The sequence below is a fragment of the Lepisma saccharinum genome, chromosome 24 (assembly GCF_977018435.1).
Source record: "Lepisma saccharinum chromosome 24, izLepSacc3.1, whole genome shotgun sequence".
Taxonomy (NCBI): Eukaryota; Metazoa; Arthropoda; class Insecta; order Zygentoma; family Lepismatidae; genus Lepisma; species Lepisma saccharinum.
Window position 1 is genome coordinate 39986458 of NC_139252.1, and position 23586 is coordinate 40010043.

General features: G+C 39.5%; 1 protein-coding gene across 1 annotated transcript in view; it reads left to right on the forward strand.

Annotated features, from left to right (window-relative positions):
* The first annotated feature begins 1272 nt into the window (after positions 1-1272).
* LOC145978306 (uncharacterized) overlaps positions 1273-23586 on the forward strand; it is a 52240-nt gene continuing 29926 nt past the window's right edge. Inside the window, exon 1 of the mRNA XM_083110849.1 lies at positions 1273-1570. Coding sequence (XP_082966975.1) covers positions 1500-1570 — 71 coding nt within the window. The 5' untranslated portion in view covers positions 1273-1499. The remainder of the gene's footprint in view (positions 1571-23586) is intronic.

Here is a 23586-nt window from a genome sequence, read left to right on the forward strand (position 1 = left end):
TATGTCACCAAGCTACAAGTTACCCATTACATTATTTATCGGATTCAAATAAGTAACAGTTTTTACTGCAAGTCTAGACTTAGCTACGAAAATATCAAATGTAGGTCCACATGTAAAAGACAATTTTAGAATTTCACATTTACTTTTAATAATTGCTTTTCTTGTGCCCTCACAAAAATTTAACCTGGGTCTGCGCCCAGGTCAGATTAAGGGGGTACATGCGGTGGAGTTATTTATCCACCTTTCACCTAATGCCTACCCCAAATTTTCCCTATACCCCCAAAATTATTCGCAACAGACCCAATGTATGATCATTCTGTCAGTAGATGTATTCTTGTGTCCTAAAACGGATCACTCTCCCAGGTGGAAAATTCTGCACAAATCCCTACGTAGGTGTCTAATACGGAATAATTGGGTGGAATCAGACCTTGAACTTCTCAACGGAAAGTGAAATATTGATTGATTGATTTTGTTTATTTTACTTAGATTTTCTGTCACTTTTGGCTAATCGCGAAGATGAGAATGATTGATAATGTGACGTAATTGATGAAGGGACATTCACAAAGAACACCCGTGTCCAAGCCTGGATTCCAACGTGGATGAAGGAATTAGGTTTCCTTCTTTGATATATATGTGTACACACATATATATGAACTTTCCATATGTATTTGACCATGATAAGGTGGACAGGAAGATTATAAACTTTAATCACGTGTAAACTATGTAAACTACACAGTGGGCGAAATTTGGATCTTTATATATATATATATATATATATATATATAAAAGAAGTGACTACTATCGTTTTGGGAAAATGAAGATTTCACATATTGTTTGGCTGTCATTCCTGCTGATTTCTTGTTTTGTGTATGCGTATTTTAATGTTTGCGTGTTTAGAATAATACTTACTTACTTGCCACATGTAGTGCTGTAGATTTGGCGACATTTTGGTACTTCCCCCTCCCTCCCTCTCTCTCTCTCTCTCTCTCTCTCTATATATATATATATATATATATATATATATATATATATATATATGAAATTGTCATATGTATTTGGCCGCGATTCGGTAGATAGAAAGATGCTAAACTTTAATCACGTGTTCTGTCGGCTTTATGACCGTTTATTTCCTCTGTACCATCCGGGGATTGAACGACGGTCACTCCCTGCATGACTCCTGCAGCGCAGTCCTGCACGCAACGCAACCCAGCCATCCTCCCTCCCCCCTTTCCCTTCTCACTGCTGTATCAGTTCTCCGCGCGGCCGGGAGATGTCAGCACCATCGTTCCCCTCCGCGACAATCGTTAGCAGACAACGAGCAGATTAATCTCGTGCTTTGTTCCTCGCTGTGTTCTGCAGAGGCGGAGGGACGAGCGTCTTTCTCTTTTCGCGGGTGCAGATTCTGGGAGGATTTCAAATCAAGCACTCTTCGCCGGAGAGGAGGTGGAAGATGCGATCGGGTCCTGGAGACATCGGATGCTGCAGGAACTAGCTCGGAGATGTACGACACGGTGTATCCCGCAGAGAAGAAGTCCCGGATAGGCTGCAAGGATGTGGCCAATTGGTGCTGGTACGTTCCCGACGCTTTAATTTGCGAAAGGGGTGCGTGTGCGTGCGAGAGTGCGTGTGTTTGTAGGCTGGTAGCGTTTATTCATTGCTTTTTTGCAGAATTCGTATTAGATTTGTGGTATTCGTGATGACTACGTTTTCAGCTCAAGCTTAGGCTGGACAAAATTTAGTTTCACCTTCACTTTACGCATAGATAGAGTTGTTGGATTTGATTTCTGTTATTTAACGTCGCTTTTCTGCAACTTTTGGTTAATCGCGAAGATGATGAGTGATGATGGGATGAGATTAATGAAGGGACACTAAGAAAAAAACACCCATGCTCTCGAGCCCGGGACCTTTGGCGTCGTAGCGTGCTGTGTTAACCACCCCGCCACGGAGGTCGGTTAAAGTGGATGAGATAACGTGAGATACGAATCCCTGAAATGTACCTCTGCTTGCAACCGAAACTGGTTACATTAGCGACAACACATTCGGAGCGGAGCATGACTAGGCTGGGCCATGCATCTGTTGCAGGGAGTATCTATCTCAGATAGCATCTTTTTTTCGAAGGAAGGTCTCTTTTGATTTTTTTTTTCATGTGTGTTTAATGCAGTGTTCTTTGGACTAGCACTACGTGTAAGGCTATTTCCATGCGTACAAACATTGAACTAAACGGCATAGCATTCAGTTTTTCCCAATTTGCAACATGGAGCTGCTCTATGATTGGTTGAATTTGATTATTTAGCGTCGCTTTTCTACCACTTTTTGACTAATCGCAGCGATGAGGATGAGTGATGAAATGATGAAGGGACATTCACAAAGTACGCCCATGCCCAGGCAAGGATTCGAACACGGGATCCATGGCAAGAGCTGCTCTATGAAACGAGTGAATTTGGAAAATGTTTTTTCTGGCTCGTTCCTAAGGTCTAGGAGATCCTTGAAGAGAAGTACAGTGCATCTAAATAAAATGTGAAAGTTTAAACTAAGGCGGCCCGTCCCGATAGTGTTGTACCTTTGTAATTAAATGGTCCCGGGATCGACTAATGATGGCAGCATATTGAAAGCTGTTAGAAGGATTGTCCATCTGAACATAAGATGGACTTAACACAAACATTCCTCTTACGACACATTTGCAGGTATTATTTAAAGTCCCCTCGCATAACACGGAGAAGCCCAAATTGCCTTCGGTGTATCAAGTGACTGCAATTGAAGAAAAGTTTGAAAAATGTCATGACGTATTATTATTATATATTGTTTATTATAATTGTATTATATTTTTCTTAATTTGCGTCACTTTTATGCCAGTTTTAGCTAAACTCGCAATGACGGGAATGAGTTATCATTAGATAACATTGATGAAGAGACATCCACGCCAAGGCCAGGACTCGAACTCAGAACCTTCAGTGGCAAGATCGTGAGTCGATCGTTAAGACACCAAGTCCGCTCCTATAAATTTTAACATGCAGTTTTGTTTAACAGGCTTTGGAAACTTGTGATTCCTTATCATATTTGAATACGATTTTTTTTCAATGACGCGTAAGTGTAATTATCGGCTTCTTTGATAGTGTGCTTGTGTAGATTCCGTATTCACACGCACACACATACGTCTTGAGTTGTTCGACTCTATCACTTACATCGTTAGGTCTTGAGTTTAAATAACAGCTAATATAGTCTATGGTGCTGTGTGTTTGTTGTCGTACATTTAATTAATTTACACATCATCCGTATGTTGAATCATGGAAGACCACAGGGTTTTCCCACAGAGAGCAAGCAAGGAACTGGCATACGGATTTTTTTGGGGGGGGAGGGCTGGAATTGTAAAGGTAGATATTACATAACTGGGCCATTTTTGACATTGGATTTCAAAGTTGTTCAAAGACAATAAAGTGGAAGTCGGGTGTCATTTTAAGGGTACTTTGCATTTAAAACTTTGATTTTACTCCAGTTCTTTATCGCTTTAATTCCATAATTTTGATTTTCTCAAAATTTCGGGAGAGACTGGAGTAGCTACCCTACGTACGCCAGTGAACGAAGATTTTTTTTCAAACAGTGTACCCCTCAAAAAACACTGCTACAGCCCTGTACCAATCTTACTTGTAATTATCATAAATTTATGTGATAGATTTGAAATCGTATTTGTGAAATATATGCTTCAAGGCTGACATTCAGACTAATTTAAGAAAGGCTATATAAAGGTTTTAATAAAATGGGAGAAAAATTCTAGAACTAAGTAGTCATATTGAACATGAAACAAAAGTATGAAGCAACGATGAAGTTCTTTCTTTCTAAAGTTTGCCGTTCACAAATGTATTTCTGGCATTTCTCGAGTCGACTCAAATTCGACCGTTCGTCTGTCACGCAAATCATTCTCCATAATTTTTTTTTAAGAATATTGGGAATCCTTCGTAACTATTCTCGGGGACCTCACGTGAGTTTGAAATGCTGCTTTATTTCTAGAGAATCGATGCTTTTGGAGGCACACGTTCTTGTTCGTTTTTCCATAATTTCTCAACCGCATTCCTGTGACATTTGTATCGAATTATTCAAAGTCGTCTGTTTCACTGATTGTGCTCATCGCGTGGTTGAAATTTCGGAAAGAGACGCCTGCCTCGGTGGCCCAGTTCCACGCACCATCTGTCCACCGGAGGTTCCGGGTTCGAGTCTTCGCCTTTGGCATAACCAACAAGTATTAATTGTTCAGGAGTGTTGCAACAGTTGATGTATATTTATTTATTGATTTGCTTTATTTTACTTCGTTTTTTGTGCCACTTTTGGCTAATTTGCGAAGATGGGAATGAGTGATGATTTGATGAATTGACACTCACAAACATACATGCCCAGGCCGGGATTCGAACCCGAGACCCCGGGCGTCGTAGCGCGATGTGCTAACCACTTCTCCACGGGGGCCGGCAGTTGATGTTTAAAGAGAGATATCGGACTTTAGAATCCTTCCATAATGTTCTCTATATGAAATATGTTACACTTGTGCTTCTTAGAGAGGTAGATTCATACACGCATATGAACACACACATACACACACACACACACACACATATACATACACACATATGGGGCATTTCATTGTCACGGGTGGGACACACCGACTATATTTTTTTATATTAAAGTAACTATTCATTAGTGCAATGAAATACTAAATGAATAACTAAACTTTGTTAAACATTGATACCTTTAGAATACTTTCCCAGTATTTATAGCTACAAGTCAACAATTTTGCGTCACGAATGGGACAGAAAAACTACTGCTTCTTTAATTTATAAGAAATTTATTTTAATTTCTGTGAATTTTCAAACGTTTAAAAACAAATTATTTGGGACAAATAGAGAAGGCAATTGACCTTTGATTATTCTAGTGGAGTTGAAGGGGAAATACATATGTATAGCGAGAGAGAGAGAGAGAGAGAGAGAGAGAGAGAGAGAGAGAGAGAGAGAGAGAGAGAGAGAGAGAGAGAGAGAGAGAGAGAGAGAGAGTCAAGCTTAGCTAAAAGTTACAGAAAACGGCCCTAAATAACAAGCACACACACGCGCACACATATGTACATGCATGCATGCACGTATATATAATAACTTTTGAGATTTCAAAGTTGATAAAATCAAGCATGCAATAAAGAGAACGTTCCTTCATAAATGTTTCACTTGGCAATGATACTTCACCCAAGTCCAAAACTTCCACGGATCATATAGTGCACATAAGATTCCAGCATTCTTTGAAATAGCAAACCAGTACAACTTCTTCGCACACCCAATACGACTCCCCCTCGTGCATTTCTTTCTCCCTAATTTCGATTCCTGATCCAGGAATTAGATATGCAAACCTTGATTTTGCAGGCGGACACGCAACCCACGAGAGGGCCGTGAAGTTGTTGTGTCATGTCGTGCACTTAAAGGGGAAAAAGGAAGGGCATGTTTGCGGTGGATTTCTCCCCGTAGTTTCCCATTGTAATTAATCACATATACTATGCTTTCAGTTTCGTTGACGTGTTGTTATTGAAACAATAAACCACGCGTGATTAAACAAGCAATTAGGGCAATTGGCTTTTGTTGTTAAGGTCACAGCAGGGTCGACCTCAAGGTTCGGCGAGATGTGACCGTTCATTTAAAACCTCCTCTGTTCGAATTACCATCAGTTAATTTAGACTTTAACTTAGCTAATATTAAAAACAAAGTGAAACTTCGTGGTGTGTGTTCATGAAATGTCCCTGAACTATATTCTAAAATTACCAATATTTATTTATTTATTTATTGAACTCAACAGGTACATACCTAATTACAGAGCCCATATGAAGTATACATAGTTAATACAATTACGTACATATATTTCTGTAATATAGAGATAGAAATTATATATATATACACTTTATCACACAATTTCAATACGAACTTATGTGTTTAAGCTTAGGCCATTGTGTTAATAGTGGCTTTACTGAAGTCCCTTAGGTTCATAGAAAAGATGTCAATGGTGTTATTCTTGATTAGCAAGCTATTGTAACTGGTGCACATTCTCCACAATAGAGGTTTCTTTTTAATTTCGGATCTAGCCTTATTTATAAGAAAAACTTCATTCTTTAGTCTAGTTTTCGACGACGGGATTCGAAAATTAATCTGGCAGAGACGTTCAGCATCTATTTCGTGATTTAACAATTTCCGCAAGAATACTATTTCATGTAACGTTCTTCTGTGACACAGCTTTGTAATCCGACATTCATATATTAGGTTGTCGTAGTGTTCAAATGTGGAGTAAACTTTCTGAAATTTGTATTATAAAAATCTAAGAAATCTAGATTGGACTCTTTCAATTGCTACACTGTACTTTGCTGTCTCTGTATTCCATATAACAGATGCATATTCGAGTTTTAGTCTTACATATGAATAATACAAAACTTTTAGTGTCTCTATACTCTTGAAATCCCTCCCCATTCTAAGAATAAACCCAAGGTTCTTGAAGGCTTCACTAATTATTTGTTGTACGTGTTTATTAAAAGTAAGATTTGAATAAAAAATAACCCCTAAATCCTTGACTGTAAAATTTCTTGCTAGAGTATTGTTGTATATTTGATACTGAAATTCAACTGGGTTTTTCTTTCGAGTATATATTACATAATGGCATTTATTGATATTTTTTCCGATTCCAGGAAAAACCGGGCCTAACGCGGGGCAGTCAGAGGCTCAATACCGACTGGGCCACCGCGGCTCTTACATAGGGATGACCAAATGTTTATAAAATTTTATCCGGATTTCAAATATAGGATATTCTGATATCTATCCAGATATTCTATTTGTCAGGTTATCCAAATTTTTCGGATATTGGATTAATCCGGTTATATTTATCGTTTATCCGTTTTACAAGTTATCTACACACACACACACACACACACACACACACACACACACACACACACACACACACACACACACACACACACACACACACACACATCACATACATACATACATATATATATATATATACACATATTTATGCATATGTGAATTCATATAAAATACACACAAGCAAGCACGTGTGGATCATGTATGTATGTATAAATGTGTGTGTATGCATTTGTATGTGTGTGTGTCTGAGAGAGGAAGTCAATCCAAAGTCCAGCTGACCATCGACAATAAAATTCAAATACTATCCCACGGTTTAGAAAGGCCAAGGAAACACAAAGATAACTTTTGAACAAGAGAAACGTTCTTGGGACATTTATTGATGTGGAGTCACGATCTCTGCATCAGACACAAACTCCAGGCATATCCGGATGAGGCTGAACCTATATGTTTGCAAGAGCGTCTTATCTGGGGACTTTAAACTTTCGTAAATTGTTGACAAGAATTACGCTTCCGCTAAGAAAGTGGTCCGCGTAAACATTGTCAACGTTCTTATAATCAAGTTTCACTGGTCTCTTTGCTTGCGTAGGAAGAAAACCATCCGCGTTGGAGCTTAAGAGGAATGCACGTATACAAACAAGAACGACGTCACATATTTTCTTCTCACGTTGAGAACAGGATTCCTACACTTGACCTTGTGTTATTTGTGAGAATTTATCTGTTTAGTAGTAAAGCAGGCGACGGTGATGGGGTGAGAAACTTTGCTGTGATTTTTGTTATTTAGCGTTGCTTCTCTGCAACTTTAGGCTCAAGTGACGATGAGCGATGATATGACGAAATTGATGAAGGGATGCCCACACCGGAATTCGAACCAGGGATGATTGATTGATTGATTGAGTTGGTGTTTTAAGTCCACTTTATGCACAGAAAGGCTAATCGGGACTGGACCTACAGTTTAAAGTAGGATACGAACCACTATGTGCCTCCACCGGGAATCGAATCCGGGACCCTTTGATTACTAGGCGACGATGCTACCACTACGCGATCGGAGAAGCCTGGACCCCTGAGGCTGGGATCAGAAAATTTAAAGAAACGAGTAGGGTGAATGCAGATAATCACATATTATGACGGATGGTTACAAATGTTGACATTTCGTTTGTGGGAAATCCCTGTGGGATTACAACCTGATTTATTTCTATTAATTCATAACATACTTGTACATGACTAGATTCAGCATTCTTACGTTGAAATCAAAACAAAAATGAGCAGATTTGAACCCAAGATGAACATTTTGATGTGTGTGAATGAATAAAATTGTATTTATCTTTTTAGAGTGTTAATTACTGAATGCATAATGTAATTCATTCATTATAATTCATAATTACTTTGATGTGTGTGAATGAGTAAAATTGTCTTTATCTTTTTAGTGTTAACTACTGAATGCATAATTATAATTCATTCATTATAATTTATAATTACTTTGATGTGTGAGAATGAGTAAAATTGTCTTTATCTTTCTAGAGTGTTAATTACTGAATGCATAATTATAATTCATTCATTATAATTCTTAATTACTTTGATGTGTGTAAATGAGTAAAATTGTCTTTATCGTTTTAGAGTGTTAATTACTGAAATATTTAGAAGTGAAAATGTAATGGAATTCTTATGTTATAGTAGTAATTGTATTTTGTTTGTTTTATTTTACTAGATTTTGCGGGTTAAGTGGTAGAGCAGCCACAGGCTGAACTTCGCCCATGAATAAAGAATTTCTAGTTCTAATTCTAATACTATTATAACATCGCAGTAATCTACTATGTATTAACTAATATACCACATTTATTTGTTATTAATATATTAAAGAGCCACGATTATCCGGTAGGTTGGGCATCTCACTGCCACGCGAGAGAACCAAGTTCTACATAAGCAGCTCCGGGAATCACCCAGCCTCTAAAACGGGGACAACCCTGTGGATAAAGGTATCGAATCGCGGTGTTGATTATTACATCACCTCCACCATTGCCGAGACCTATAAAGCTCCCACATGCCATTTGGCAAGTTGAAATGCACAGGGGAGAACTTTACTCTTTTTATATATGTGTTTATGTTAGAAAATCGGAAGTAGCTATGGTTTGATTGAATTTTTATTTTAAGTCCGGGTCTGGACATAAAATATAAAGTGGAATCCGAACCACTGTGCAATGTGCTTCCACCGACTTATCGAACCTGTCACCTCTTGATTACAAGGCGGCGACATTACCACTATGCCAACGTGGAGGTCAGAAGTAGCTCTTCCGGTTGTACGTATCTATTGAAATCTCGAACGATTACAGCATGGTGAAAACGTAAGTTGACGGTTGACGCATGCCACGTATGCAAAGATTGTCAGCCTATTTTTTAACCACTCTGTATAATTGTTTGAATACGGCCCTTAAGTAACGTTATTTTTAGTTTACGCTCATTGGTACACAAAATGATAAAAAGCATGGGCACTGTGGGAGACAGAATTAGGTTTGAACAGATGTTGTTATATTGTTCTCTTATCTCTTATCTGCAGACACTGACACGCGATCAACACAAAGGTGATATAACCTTACTCAAATGCATTGCAGCTTTCGCTTCTATCGCGCATTCTATAAATACATACAGTCGCCGGCAATAATAATGAGAGCCTTGCGTTATGTGTGTTGCCTAACTCTACGGCGATGACCGTACTTGACATTGAAATCTAGCTATTGGCATTCTATACGCAGATGAGTTAAACAGTAAATAAGGACTATTATCGCGTGTAAGGGGTGAACTTCTGTTAAAACAGCCAACAGTCAACCTCACTTCCACGTACTACACCCCGTTAACTGCTTCTTGCAAGATAACGAGGCTCTGGCGTCTCGACCTACGGTCAGTATAATCCTCTGTATAACTGTGTGTTGACCTGTCTTTGATCTTGTGTGTGCTGAGTACCCCCTTACAGCCTCAGCTTTAATAGGTAAGGGTATTTTAGTCCTCGCAAACAGTAAAGTGTTAATTCTTGTTTAGTACTGAATGAATTAATTAGTTTTAGAAATTGAGTAACGAAGTTTTTAAGATACATTTTTTTAGGAGCTTACCCTCCGTTTTGTTTAGTTAACGGGTTTAAACCAGTATAGCGTGACAGGCCGGTACTGAAATGCTCATAATATACACATCAATCAATCACTATCATGCCTTTGTTCATTGGCGTAACTTGGTGGGGGCAAGAGGGGGCACTTGCCCCTCCAAAATTTTTAAGTTTGTTTATTAAAAGTAACAAGTTAGGGGACCTGAGAAGCTAAGTAATAAAAAGTAATATTTGTGATTTCCCAAACGTCCTAGTTACTCGTATTTATCAAATAATCCTAAATGCTGTTTATATTGGATGGAAAACTTTTCGAGTCCCTTTTCCCACAAAGTTAAGCCCCAGGTTTGATTCTGCCCCCTCAAAATTAGGCCAAAGTTTCATTCTGCCCCCTCAAAATTAGGCTCAATTTGATTCTACCCCCTCAAAATTAGGCCAAAGTTTCATTCTGCCTCCTCAAAATTAGGCCAAAGTTTCATTCTGGCCTCCCAAAATTAGGCTCAGTTTGATTCTGACCCCTCAAAATTAGGCCCAGTTTGATTCTTCCCCCTCAAAATTAGGCCAAAGTTTCATTCTGCCCCCTCAAAATTAGGCTCAGTTTGATTCTGCCCTCTAAAAATTAGGCCCAGTTTGATTCTGCCACCTCAAAATTAGGCTCAGTATGATTCTGCCCCCTCAAAATTAGGCCCAGTTTGATTCTGCCCCCTCAAAATTAGGCCAAAGTTTCATTCTGCCCCTCAAAATTAGGTTGTTTGATTCTGTCCCCTCAAAATTAGGCTGTGTTTGATTCTGCTCCCTCAAAATTAGGCTCAGTTTGATTCTGCCCCTCTCAAAAATAGGGTCAGTTTGATTCTGCCCCCTCAAAATTAGGCTCAGTTTGATTCTGTCCCCTCAAAATTAGGCCGTGTTTGATTCTGCCCCCTCAAAATTAGGCTCAGTTTGATTTTGCCCCTCTCAAAATTAGGGTCAGTTTGTTTCTGCCCCCTCAAAATTAGACCCAGTTTGATTCTGCTTTCTCAAAATTAGGCTCAGTTTGATTCTGCCCCCTCAAAATTAGGCCAAAGTTTCATTCTGCCTCCTCAAAATTAGGCCAAAGTTTCATTCTGCCCCCTCAAAATTAGGCCCAGTTTGATTCTGCCCCTTCAAAATTAGGCTCAGTTTAATTCTGCTCCTTCAAAATTAGGCCAAAGTTTCATTCTGCCCTCTCAAAATTAGGCCCAGTTTGATTCTGCCCCCTCAAAATTAGGCCCAGTTTGATTCTGCCCTCTCAAAATTAGGGTCAGTTTGTTTCTGCCCCCTCAAAATTAGGCTCAGTTTGATTCTGCCCTCTCAAAATTAGGCCCAGTTTGATTCTGCCCCCTCAAAATTAGGCCAAAGTTTCATTCTGCCCTCTCAAAATTAGGGTCAGTTTGTTTCTGCCCCCTCAAAATTAGGCTCAGTTTGATTCTGCCCTCTCAAAATTAGGCCCAGTTTCATTCTGCCCTCTCAAAATTAGGGTCAGTTTGTTTCTGCCCCCTCAAAATTAGGCCAAAGTTTCATTCTGCCCTCTCAAAATTAGGGTCAGTTTGTTTCTGCCCCCTCAAAATTAGGCCCAGTTTGATTCTGCCCCCTCAAAATTAGGCCCAGTTTGATTCTGCCCTCTCAAAATTAGGGTCAGTTTGTTTCTGCCCCCTCAAAATTAGGCTCAGTTTGATTCTGCCCTCTCAAAATTAGGCCCAGTTTGATTCTGCCCCCTCAAAATTAGGCCAAAGTTTCATTCTGCCCTCTCAAAATTAGGGTCATTTTCATTCTGTCCCCTCAAAATTAGGTCCCAAGTTACGTCCATGCCTTTGTTTATAGTTGTGGAAAAGCTCAAACAGTTTTTGGATAAATTTTAAAAATGCACAAAGAATGTGAAACCTAATTATTCAACCGAATACTATTAACGTTATGCTCAAATACTTAATCGAACTCCACTCTCTCTACGAATGTTGATAGCGGTGGAGATGGCAACTCGTGGCCACACAGCATTAGTTTTTCTCCCCAAAAGGTCTAAAAATTTGTGAGGAGTAGCTCGCGTGTCAGCTGGGGCCAATCGACAAAAGGAGTCACTTGAGGATAGTTGCTCCACCACATTACATCACGCAAATCTCCTTTCCTCCATTGACTCTGTGGAAGACAGGAATTATTCCTCGTAAAGAGACAGAAATCATGTTCTTTTCGAATCTTCCGATCAAAGCAGTGTAGCCGACTTGCATGTTTGTTCCTAAAGAAGTTATATTGTTGCCTTCCACTAGTTGATTCATCGTGTATACGCTCAAATATAACCGATTTAATGGAAAGGGATGCTGTTGTGTTCATCTCCAAATTTGTCCGGTAGAAGATTAGGAATTAGGAATAAACAAATTAAACATAATTGCTAGAAAATAACCAAGGCGTAGCAACGTCATGTATTATTACTGTAAGGAAAGAACGTATTTGGATTAATATTCCTCTTCTTGGTTCTGTTAACTATTGAGACTCCATACTGCTTCCAATATATTTATCAAACTAATTTGATATAATACCATTATTTCGTCCCCCATGTGGTTCTCCCTGATGTTTGAACATTTTAGTTCTGTTTTAGAACATAAGAAATGATGTGAGTCCCATTTTGTCATGCTATGTACTATGGGTAGAAGGAGAGGGGAAGGATATGCACTTAGGAGAGCACAGATCATAATGGACCACTGCATGGCTTTCAACTATTTGAGTGAGTGGTAACAGTTTCATACATCGGAGACACATTTCTTCAATTTTACACAAGAAACTACTTACGGAAATGAGTTTCTCCAAGGTTTACAACGTTCGTCGAGGTATTTCTTTCATCGTGGAATATATTTGACCGGGAAATCGTATTTTTCAAGATAAATATCTCACCGACGCACAATTGCCATTGCTTTCATTTGCTTCCCCTACGACAACCGGATGCTGTGTACGTTTGATGACGTAACCCCTGTCAGTGTTTCAAACTTTTTTTTTACTATGATTGCCTAACGTAACCAAACCTAATCTAACCTTATCGGAAATGGTTCGTGGGGCTATCCGTGAATGGAAACACTGCATGCCCATTACGATAGTCAAGATTTGCCCGCCATATTCTGTGTTATGGAAGCGAAAAAAGGAGTCAAAGAAATTACCCTCTATGTGAAAAATTGTGTTTGTTTTCGTGTAAAAAGCATAATGGCACCTTGAACTATGTTCCGCAATACACAATTGGTAAGTACGAACCATGAGAAACACAAAATATCCGATTTTAATGTGTCTCCGATCTATGAAACTGTTACTTGAGTGGGTAACTGAGTGGACCATATCTTCAAATAAAAATGTATTTTGATATAATTGCTGTTGCAACGCGATTCAAACAAGGATTTAGAATTAAAATTATACAAATTGAAACATTGCATCGAAAATGTGATAAATTTTAGGTTAAAACATCTAGAAGGGTTTGCAGAGCACCTCGGAAAACAAAGATTCTGAATTCAAATGTTTTAAGGTTTAATTCACTATAGTAATCGTTATTTGCACAAAACAGTGACTTCAACATGATTTATTACAACTCCATGTTACAATACTCCATAGAAAGTAAATAACAAAATGAATAACAAAAATCTACAGCAACACAGCCTATCTTCACATTTCCTTCTTCGTCTATTTAATACTTCTGCCAACTCTTCCTCTCTAACAAAGAAAAAAAACCATTGGTAAGTCTTTCTATCAAAAGTCAGTCTGAATCTTTCATGTTATTTTGTATGTCTAGAGATCTTTGTTATCTGTGTTCCTTCCTTGTGAAGTTCCAGTTGTATCTGGTCCCCTAGGTTGATTGATTGATTTGATGGTTTAAGTCCACTTTATGCACAGCAAGGCTAATAGGGACTGGACCTACAGTTTATGTGCCTCCACCGGGTATGGAACCTGGGACAAGGCGACGACGCTACCACTGCGCCATCGAGAGGCCCCGGTTCCCCAGGTCCTCGGCAACTATACGACGCACGCTTTTAGAAGCGATATCGGGCGGGGCCACGCAGAGGGTGTGCGTGGCGATCAGCCAATGGCAGGAGTGCAACGTTGTATGGTTAGGAGACTGCGGCGCGGAAGTTAAAAGCCGTGTTCTGTATTTTTCTTGCGCGCAAGAAGTTTTCATAAAACTCACCACTTTAAGGTTCATCATAAGATGGGGAAAGACATTTTGAACCTGACTGTCCAAGTCCCATGAATTTCCGTCGCCTACAGCCAAAGTTATCGTTCCTTGAAGAAACAAGGGAAACGTCACCTTTCATTTCCCTCCGCCTGTTTTTTTTTTCCTTGCCACCGTGTTGACGCAGCTGAGTTGTTGTGTCTAGAGAAAACTGTGGGTGTTAAATTCGTCTTGTTATAAACAATGACCCTTCATTGTCCTGGGCGTTCTCGAACATTGAAAGTCTGGGTCACTTGGAGTTCAGCGTTTTCGTAGCAAGGCCGGTGTAAAATTATTCGCGTATCGTTCACTCGTGCGCCACAAAGAACAGTTTGTGAAAAGATTAAATACAGCCCTTTCGTGCAATTGTGTGTGTTCCGTGTGTTCTTTTTATTTTAAATAATGTCACTCTCAAAACCTGGCACCAGTAGGCTAGTACAGGCACCAAGAGTACAATAATACATTCACAAGGGAGAAATATTATTTTTAAAGTGTATTCGTACTTCAAGGAATTGGCGTCGGAAGAAGTGCGTGCTGAAACAGTGTTTTCACATAGAAGAGAACGTACGGCTAAAGCGTGTGGTGTAAGTGTTCATACTGTGTCGCGTATTGTAAAACAGGGTAAAACATCTACCACAGAAATCGGTGAACCCCTATTTAAATCTCCTGGGAACATGCCAGAAAACAGAAAAGTGTTACTAGCTTAGATGATTGTGAGTCATGAGGGAAAGAATTAATTACACTGGTTCCTCTACTTCTATGGGGTTAATACTAAAACGGTTGGGTTTCAAATATAAAAAAAACAACGATGGGCGTAAATTTCTGTTAGAAAGGGGTGATATAGTTGTGGCGAGAATTAAATTTTTGAGAACAATGCACAAACTGAGAGCGGCTGGTGATAATCTTCGCACTTCGAAAAGCTTCAGGAAGAGGATTTTCACAATGAAGTGGCCCGAGACAGGATAGTGCAAAATCTAATCATTAACTTCCAGGAGAGTGACTCGGAAATGAGTGAAATCAGTGACACGGAGACCGAGGAAGACGACGGCGGTGATGAATAAATACCTTCAAGCTTCTTTCAGGTATGGGTTTCTCGTATATGCTACAGTGATATGATATTATAATCCTGTGTAGAAATATTGACTATATTATTTCACTGTACTTATAGTCATATATACTGTGCATGCATTATCAAAATAATGGACACATCGCAAATTTTCTGTCCTACCCTTGCGCTAGAAGTTAGTTTGGCAACAGCGCAGTAGCACTGGCTGGGTATTGGCCGAACTCATGTTCCTTCTAAAAGCGTACGCCGTATAAGTCCTATGAACTTGCAAACGCCCCAAAATCTTTCTTCTTTCTCCGATCTCTATAGTTCACCCACTTGATGCCCGTTTACTCTTCTTGTAACAAATTGTCTCGAGAATCTGTGGAGCAAGGCTCCGCATAACGGTAGAGAAGGGGAGAAAACGAGTGGGTGGAGCAAACCAGTGCGCGCTGGTGTAAACAGCTGGTAGCCGAAGCCGCGTTTTCCCCTCCATGAACTCACTTCCCCTCTCACGCGTTCATTGGTCGAACCCTCTCGAGTCCTACTTGAGCAGAGGGCTTGTTTTCATTATCTTGCTCCAGAGGTTCCTGAGAAATAGTGCACTCGATAGACTTAACTTGAAAATTATGGATGACAACTCCACGGAACAAAACTCCATAAGCGTCATAAACACAATGCACATCAACACAGTCTATCTTCACATTCCTTCGTCAACCTTCGTGGTCAGTACAGCACGCTACAACGCCAGGGGTTCGAATCCTGGTCTGGACATGGGTGCGCTTTGCGAATGTCCCTTCATCAATCATCACTCATCTTCACGACTAGCCATAAGTATAAGCGAAGTAATATAAACCAATTTACATTCCTTCGTCTTTTCGACACGTCAGTCATTCAGCAATATCTAAAAGAGTTCATTCTATTTTTAGAACGAAATACGCCCATTACATTTCGACAGGGTGATACGGAGAAGAGTATCCCTCCCTCATCTCCCCGCAAGTGTCACCTTGTATTCAAGCATTCTGAGTGAAACGTCGAGTTACAGCTTCAACCTTTATTTTTCAATCCATACAGCTATACGCCAACACTTCCATCAGGCTATTTTCATTACCGTGCTTTCCCCCATCTGTCGTGATACCTGGTAACAACTGAATAATTCATAAAATTTCCTTTGCCTTTGACACGCTTACTCTTTTTTTTTTACCATAGTTGCGTCACTTGCATTATTCCACTGACGTACGTCGAATCTTCTGTTTCTCAATCCTCAAATGAAGTCACGAGTCCTGATATTGATCGCAAAGGGTCGACTGTCTTAAGTATCTTCGGCTTCAGACGCAAATCGGAAGGGCCTAGAAAGGAAGTGACGTAGGAGGGTGACTTTGTGCTGTCCAGTCCGCCGCGCATTTCCAGAATCGTCATAACATCGTGTCCTTTGGAAGGTTATATTCAACTTGCGTCAGTTACGGTACAATCGTTTGTGAATGTCTTTGTTACCTTCAAACAACTCGAGCCAGAAAATGTGATACACTGGAAATAGTTGACTGCAGGAATAATGGTCTAAGACCGCCAATTTAAGTTGCCATATAACTTCGTAAAAGAAGGAACTTGACATCAACTATAATTACTCTAATTTTAATTATACAGTTTTTAAAAACATATCTAGGCTGAACACAACTGCAAGCTATAATCTCCAAATGTCAATCTTTCTTCCGCCTAGTACACTCTGGACTGCATTTTACAGACTAACGAGGCTCTGGCGTCTGGTCTCGCAACCAGTATATACCTCTGTGTGGCCTGTGTTGTATTCTGTCCATGTGTGTTTGTCAGTCCTTTCATCAATTTGAACTTATCATCATTCACCATCATCTTCATAATTATCCAAATACTACTTTATAGGAATCCTGCTTCTGGTCATTAGTGAAAAATAAGTCTCATTGCAGTTATTACGTAGCGCTCCAGAGCTTTAAATTGTTTTGTAAGTAAATGTAAAAGCATCGTGCAGTTACAGTTAAAGAAACCATAACTCAGTTAGTTAAAAAATGAGTAACTGTAACATAGTTACTTTATAAAGAAAGGTAAATGTAACTAAAAAAGTTACTTTTAAAATAAACTGCCTAGAAATCCTGCTGGAGATATAGCTCTTCCTGAACATTGCCCAAAAATGTTTGATTTAAGTTCACTTTAAGCTCAGATGAACGAATCGTTAGGTTTTAAAGTGGAATCCGAGCCACCAAGGCACGTGGGAGGAGTGGAAGTACGGATCTGCATATTTTGAATCTCGGCAATAGTAAGTCTCATATCATGGACGTTGCATGAAAAAAGTCCCAACTGAGATCACACACCACGGGAATCGAATTCGGGCCTCCCACTTAGCAGTTAGACACTCTGCTGACCTGTGAAACATCCTGTTTTGAACCCGGAAATATTAGAGTACCAGGTAATCGTTTAACTCACCCGACTATCTAGACGACCATGTTAGTTCCTTGATGTAGAAATGATACTAACCAGTATACCGGGTGTCCCAAAAGTCGCTTGACCGAGAAATAAATTTTTGTATTTACTTATTAAATTATTGTTGATTTAATAACACAAGTATTGTTTTCAAATACAAATATTTATTTCTCGGTCAGGCGACTTTTGGGACACCCGGTATTATGAGCAAGGCTGGGATTAATATGTACTAACAAGTGGCTTTATACGTGGTGTGTAAATAAAGTAATGAGACTGATTTTTTTTACCTGTTTTATTCCAAGAACATTACAATGCAACATTGTCTCCGTCAAAGTAATTGCCTTGGGAAGCCACACATCGCTGGAGTCGGTTCTTCCACTCCTCATAGCAGTGCTGGAATAGCCTTCAGCTGGTCAGTTACAGCCTTTTGGATGTTATCCACGTCGTCAAACCGACGTCTCTTCAGGTGTGTTCTCAATCTCGAGAATAGGGAAAAGTCACAAGGACTCAAGTCGGGCGAATAAGGAGGCTGAGGAGCCACAGGAATGTTCATACTGGCCAAAAAAGTGTTTACTGAAATTGCCGTGTGACAAGGCGCATTGTCGTGATGCAACACCCAGTTCAGTTTGGTCGCACACGCATGACCCTTTTTCGCAGTCTTTCCAGAATCTCTCAGTAAAAGTGTTGATTAACCCCTTGGCCTGGAGGCACGAACTCTTTCTAAACGATTCCCTGGCTATCAAAGAAGCAAATCAGAATGCTTTTGATCTTTGACTTGGTCATTCTTGCTTTTCTTGGCCTTAGAGAGCTTGGAGTGTGCCATTCCATGCTCTGGCGCTTGGTTTCCGGGTCGTATTGGGACGCCCAAGTCTCGTCACCCGTAATGACACGTTCCAGAAAATGGGGATCATTTGCAATCGCATCCAAAAAATCAACGCACCTGTCCCTCCGCATGTCCTCTTGCTCCTGCGTGAGGTTTCACGGAATCAGATTTTTCGCATCCCAATTCATTGGTCAACAGCTGATGAACGGTGGTGTGACTCAAATTCAACTCTGCCGCGATCATTCTGACTGTCAACCGATGTTCGGCACGCACAAGCTCCCGGACTCTGTCGACATTGGCATCAGTTCTTGCAACCGAAGGCCTTCCACTGCGAGGTTCATCTTTAATTGACTCTCTTCCTTCTGCAAATGCCTTAAACTGTCTCCGTAGACCTGTTGAAGTTTTGCAAATGTTTCCGTTACACTGTGTCTGAGTCTGAAGCAAAACTTGATCGCATACCGTTGCTCGATGTATGTGTCACTCATTGTCCGAAAGCACAAGCAAAACCTGCTTCACTAAAACAATCGCTACGGACAACCAACGTGACGCTAGCGAGTTCCAACTTGCATTGATGGTGTATCACATGTTCATCCAGCTCCCCTCCAAGTCCCACGTCACCAGTGCCGCCGGTTCTTGCGCAGTGTTGCCAGTCTCATTACTTTATTTACTCACCACGTATGTACAGTGTCCGGCAATAAAAATGGGACACCTAGATCCTGAAATACTCGCTTCCCTGCAAGGCGTTGTGTGTGTTGCCTAACTCTACGGTAGAAGTTGCCATTGAAAATTTGCTATTAAAATCCACCAATCGCCGTGGAGTTAGCCAACACACATGACGCCTTGCAGGAAAGCGAATATATCAGGATCTAGATGTCCCATATTTATTGCCGGTCACTGTACATACATATGGACTAAAAATTGGCAAACTATTGACTCACACATGCGTCAAATGACCCAAAACAATGGAAAGAAGACTTCTTCATATTGATTTCCTCATTTGTGCGATTTCAAATAAAATAAACAATTTATTAATTTCCATTGCACTTAAAAATGACAAGCCACAGAAAACGAACTTAACCTAATTGAATAGGTGATACTGTAAAAATGAGCTTGATGTAAACTTAAGACATGTATTTAACAATAGAATAATTTGAATAAGAAGTATTTTTACATGCTTTTCATTAACTGATAGTTTGACGAATAATTTAGCAAGACATTCTTAAATAACGTCATTCTTGTATTCATTATTTTAACTTTTAACACAACCACTTCTAAAATGATCAATTCAGTATGAATTGAAGCCGGGCGGCTTTTTCTTTTGCTGTGAACTTGTCACCCATCAAAGCATGGCAATTTTAACACAGAAAACAATATGCATCGCATTAAGCAGCAAAAATGAGTTTCCTTCATACAATTCCTACAAGAACACGTGCCGGAGCCGAGAGTTGAAATGCTCATGGAGGCACATAATTGATTTCTTTTGAACAATTCCAAAATGATGACATGTGAACAATATGCGAAATAAGCCTGTTGAAATATATAAAATTAAGTATGTTGTCCTTATATATGTAAAAGTATGTATTAAAGGTAGAAATATGGGGAAATATTGACCATATAATGTGCCTTAAATCACTACAAACATTACTATTCGTAAAGATATTACAAAATTTCATTGGTAATTCGTCAAACTAAAAGTATGTATTTACATATAAATCCTAGCCCTGATTATGAGTAAGTCCATCATAGCCTAGTGGTCAGTGGTTTGTAATTTAATAATTCCTGCTTCCATTAGTACCTCTCACGTTACTTGTAGATTCAATGAACTTTGGCTACATGCCCTAACTACCCTACCTCAATTATCACCCGCCGTTTCTTCTTGGATCCGGGTCTGACAATTACGTAAGCACGGCATACATTGATCCAGACACTGTTCACCTTTGACCTCCAGACCCTTTAACCATATATATTAAAAAATGCGACTTTTTTGTCGTATATATATATGCACATAAGAATTTTAAAGGGTTTTTTAAAGGGGAATTCAACTGCTGACAAAACAATTTTAATGCAATTAGAAGCAAATGGGTGGTAATAATCATGTTGCATATTTTCTTCAGGAAAATTAAATTAAAAAGATGGGCTGGTCCCCCCCCTTTCCCTACGCGAGTCAGGATTATGGAAAAATTATGCTTGTAGGTGTCTTAATATCATTTTTATTCTTGCGATTTGCGATCATCAAGTTACCAACTTTCAAGACTGCTTGTAAACAAGACATTGTTTAAGCAGAAATGTAAGGTTATCTTGTGCCATGTTTTCGTCTCATTCTTATCTTTATTTTTAAAATAATATTTTCAGCAACGTGGTAGTCAACGTTTTGCCTAGTAACTGCAACGTGGCAATAGTATATGAAGGAAACTGTAGATACTATATGCAGGAGGTAATACAATGAACATCGCAATCGGAGATTGTAAATATTATCCTTGGTTATTTTTAAACTGATACGGCAGTAGGATGTTTTATTATTATTATTATGGATGAACTTCGTTGTACAGAGACTTTCGATTAAATGAATTTTCATTTCTTGGCAAGAATCTTCGTTGTTATATTTTGTAGTCTGCTAAAGAAAACAATGGTAAATGGTGAATGAAAGAAATATAATTTAGAAACTGGCTTTCTGACAAATTTAATTTATAGGAAGCATATTTATCAGGATACATTTTATATACGCATAGCCTAATCAGGACTGGCTGATTCGAGCCACTTGGGTCCTCAGCGGGAGTCGAACACAGAACGCCTTGATTGAGTAGCGACGCCAGAACATTTTCATTTGAGTGCTAAGTGGGTGTCAAAGCGACAAGTGAAGATCATATAAGAGTTCGGAGAAATTCATCTACTCCCACATATACGTGCTGTTCCATGGCCTAAGAGCCATCTAAGATCCAGGTCCTTGCCAGAGTGGCTGTTTTTCCATTTGGGTGACGCGTGATCGAGTCCCATCGCCGCTGTTTTCTGGCTTTCGAGACCGAACCCCACAACTACTGCTTTTCATTCAGCTCCTCAATTGTCCTCGCGACGCTGTGTCAACGCCGAAATTTTGGGGGCTCCCACGGGGAATCGAACCCAGTACCTCTCGAGAAAGCAACCATTTGGCTACGCAAGTGCCCTCTAACATTTATATATACAGCGTGTCTCAAAATCATTATCGGAGTCTCATAGTTGTTTTATTTCCCTTATATGTGGGGTACAAGGACAAAGCTTATATGGGAGTAAACAATAACTCAACAAATTTACATTGCAGTGGCGTACGCAAGGTGGGTTACCGGGTTTAACCCCCCCCCCTTTGAGCTTTTGAAATATTATGGAAAAGGCTGTAGAAAAAATTAAAAATGGCTAATTTATTATAGTCAAAGATCTGCGACAGTAATAATAATAATAATAATAGTCTACTACTACTAATAATAATTTGAATTATTATTCCCATGCATCATGGAGAAAAACATAACATTCCAAACACAATCTAAGCGGCCGTAAAGTTCAATTTTGCAATTATTTTGCAAAAAGTCGCGCAGCGACTCTCGCGAGAATTGTGAAAATTCCTTGCTTCGTCGCAGTGTGCCGACCTTATTGCAAACGTTCTTCCTGGTACTGATTTCACATCCCCTTGTGAACTCTCAAGTGATGCTGAGTCTACATCCACATCATTAAATAATGTTGAAGAAGTGATTTGTGAATCACCTAGAAGTGATAAATGTGTTGGAATATCTTTAAACTTACTCTTGAACGAAAACATAGACTGAGTGGAATTTAGCGACATGCATTCTCGCGCTTCATCATCATCCTGGGTGAGTTCCATAAATGTAAATTTCCCCGTGCATATAGCACCGTGCCATGAAGGCACACGTAGTGGTGTGGTGGGCCCCACACATTCTCGATCTCGGTCACTTTGCAGGTGATGTGATCAGCACCATGCTAATGCAGCCTTTATCCCCCAGGATTGCTCTCAGGTACCCATTGATATGAGGCTGGGTGCGGAGACAAAGCTAGATAAATTCCAACCAATTCCGGGAATCGAACCCGGATCTCCCACGAGGTTGTCAGACTAGACCACCGCGGCTCCTTGAATGAGTTTCATATTTCTATTATTTCAATAAATTTAATATATTTGCTTGTTTTTATGGATTTTCTTCACACTTGAAATGTCTCACCTATCATATACAAATAACTGTTGACTAGACAATTATTTCGTAACAAAGAAACACAAGAAATGTAATTTTGTTATATTGCTTTCATAAATATATTTATGTAGATCTCTACTTCTTAATAATAGTAGTGATATAAGTAGTAACAGCAGCTGCATTAGTAGTATTATTAGCAGTAATTAAACTAATTAATTAATTATAAGTATTATTAATTAATTAATTAAAGTATAATAAAACAATGGTAATGTGAATTTGTAGAAAGTTTTCGAAATAACCCCCCCCTAATGAAATCCTGCGTACGCTACTGTTACATTGTGTACCATATAAATGTTCAATGTGATCACCTTTAGTGACACGGCACACATCCATCCGGTAGTCCAATGTTTCTCGACACATGCACGTCCACGACTCTTCCCTTTGCAGACACATCCAGTTATTTGATACTTATTAAACCATAGACGAATGTTGTTGTTATCGGACGGGGGATCACTTCCAAATCGCCGTCGAAAAGCTCGCTGAACGGAGACAGCAGAACCACACCTTGCAAATGCAATGACACAAAAGGACTTCTGCACGGGAGTCGCCATCTTGTAATGCGCCTAGGCCGCTATGACTGATGGGAAACAAACTTCCACAGCCATTCTTATGGTACATGCACGATATAAACATTCACCTTCGTCTGCTCTACATTGTTATTTAACCCTGCTTGCTGACTTCTTGGTAATTCCGCTGAACTCCCTTGAGTTACTCCAGGGTAAAACTCCGTCGTAGCGTTTTCGAGACGTTCGCGAAAGAAATGTGCGTCCTTCGTCTTTAGATTTATTACCATGGCTACCAAGGGTACTGACAGTTCATTGCTTTTCCCTTTCCCATTTATTCGAATGATGAATTG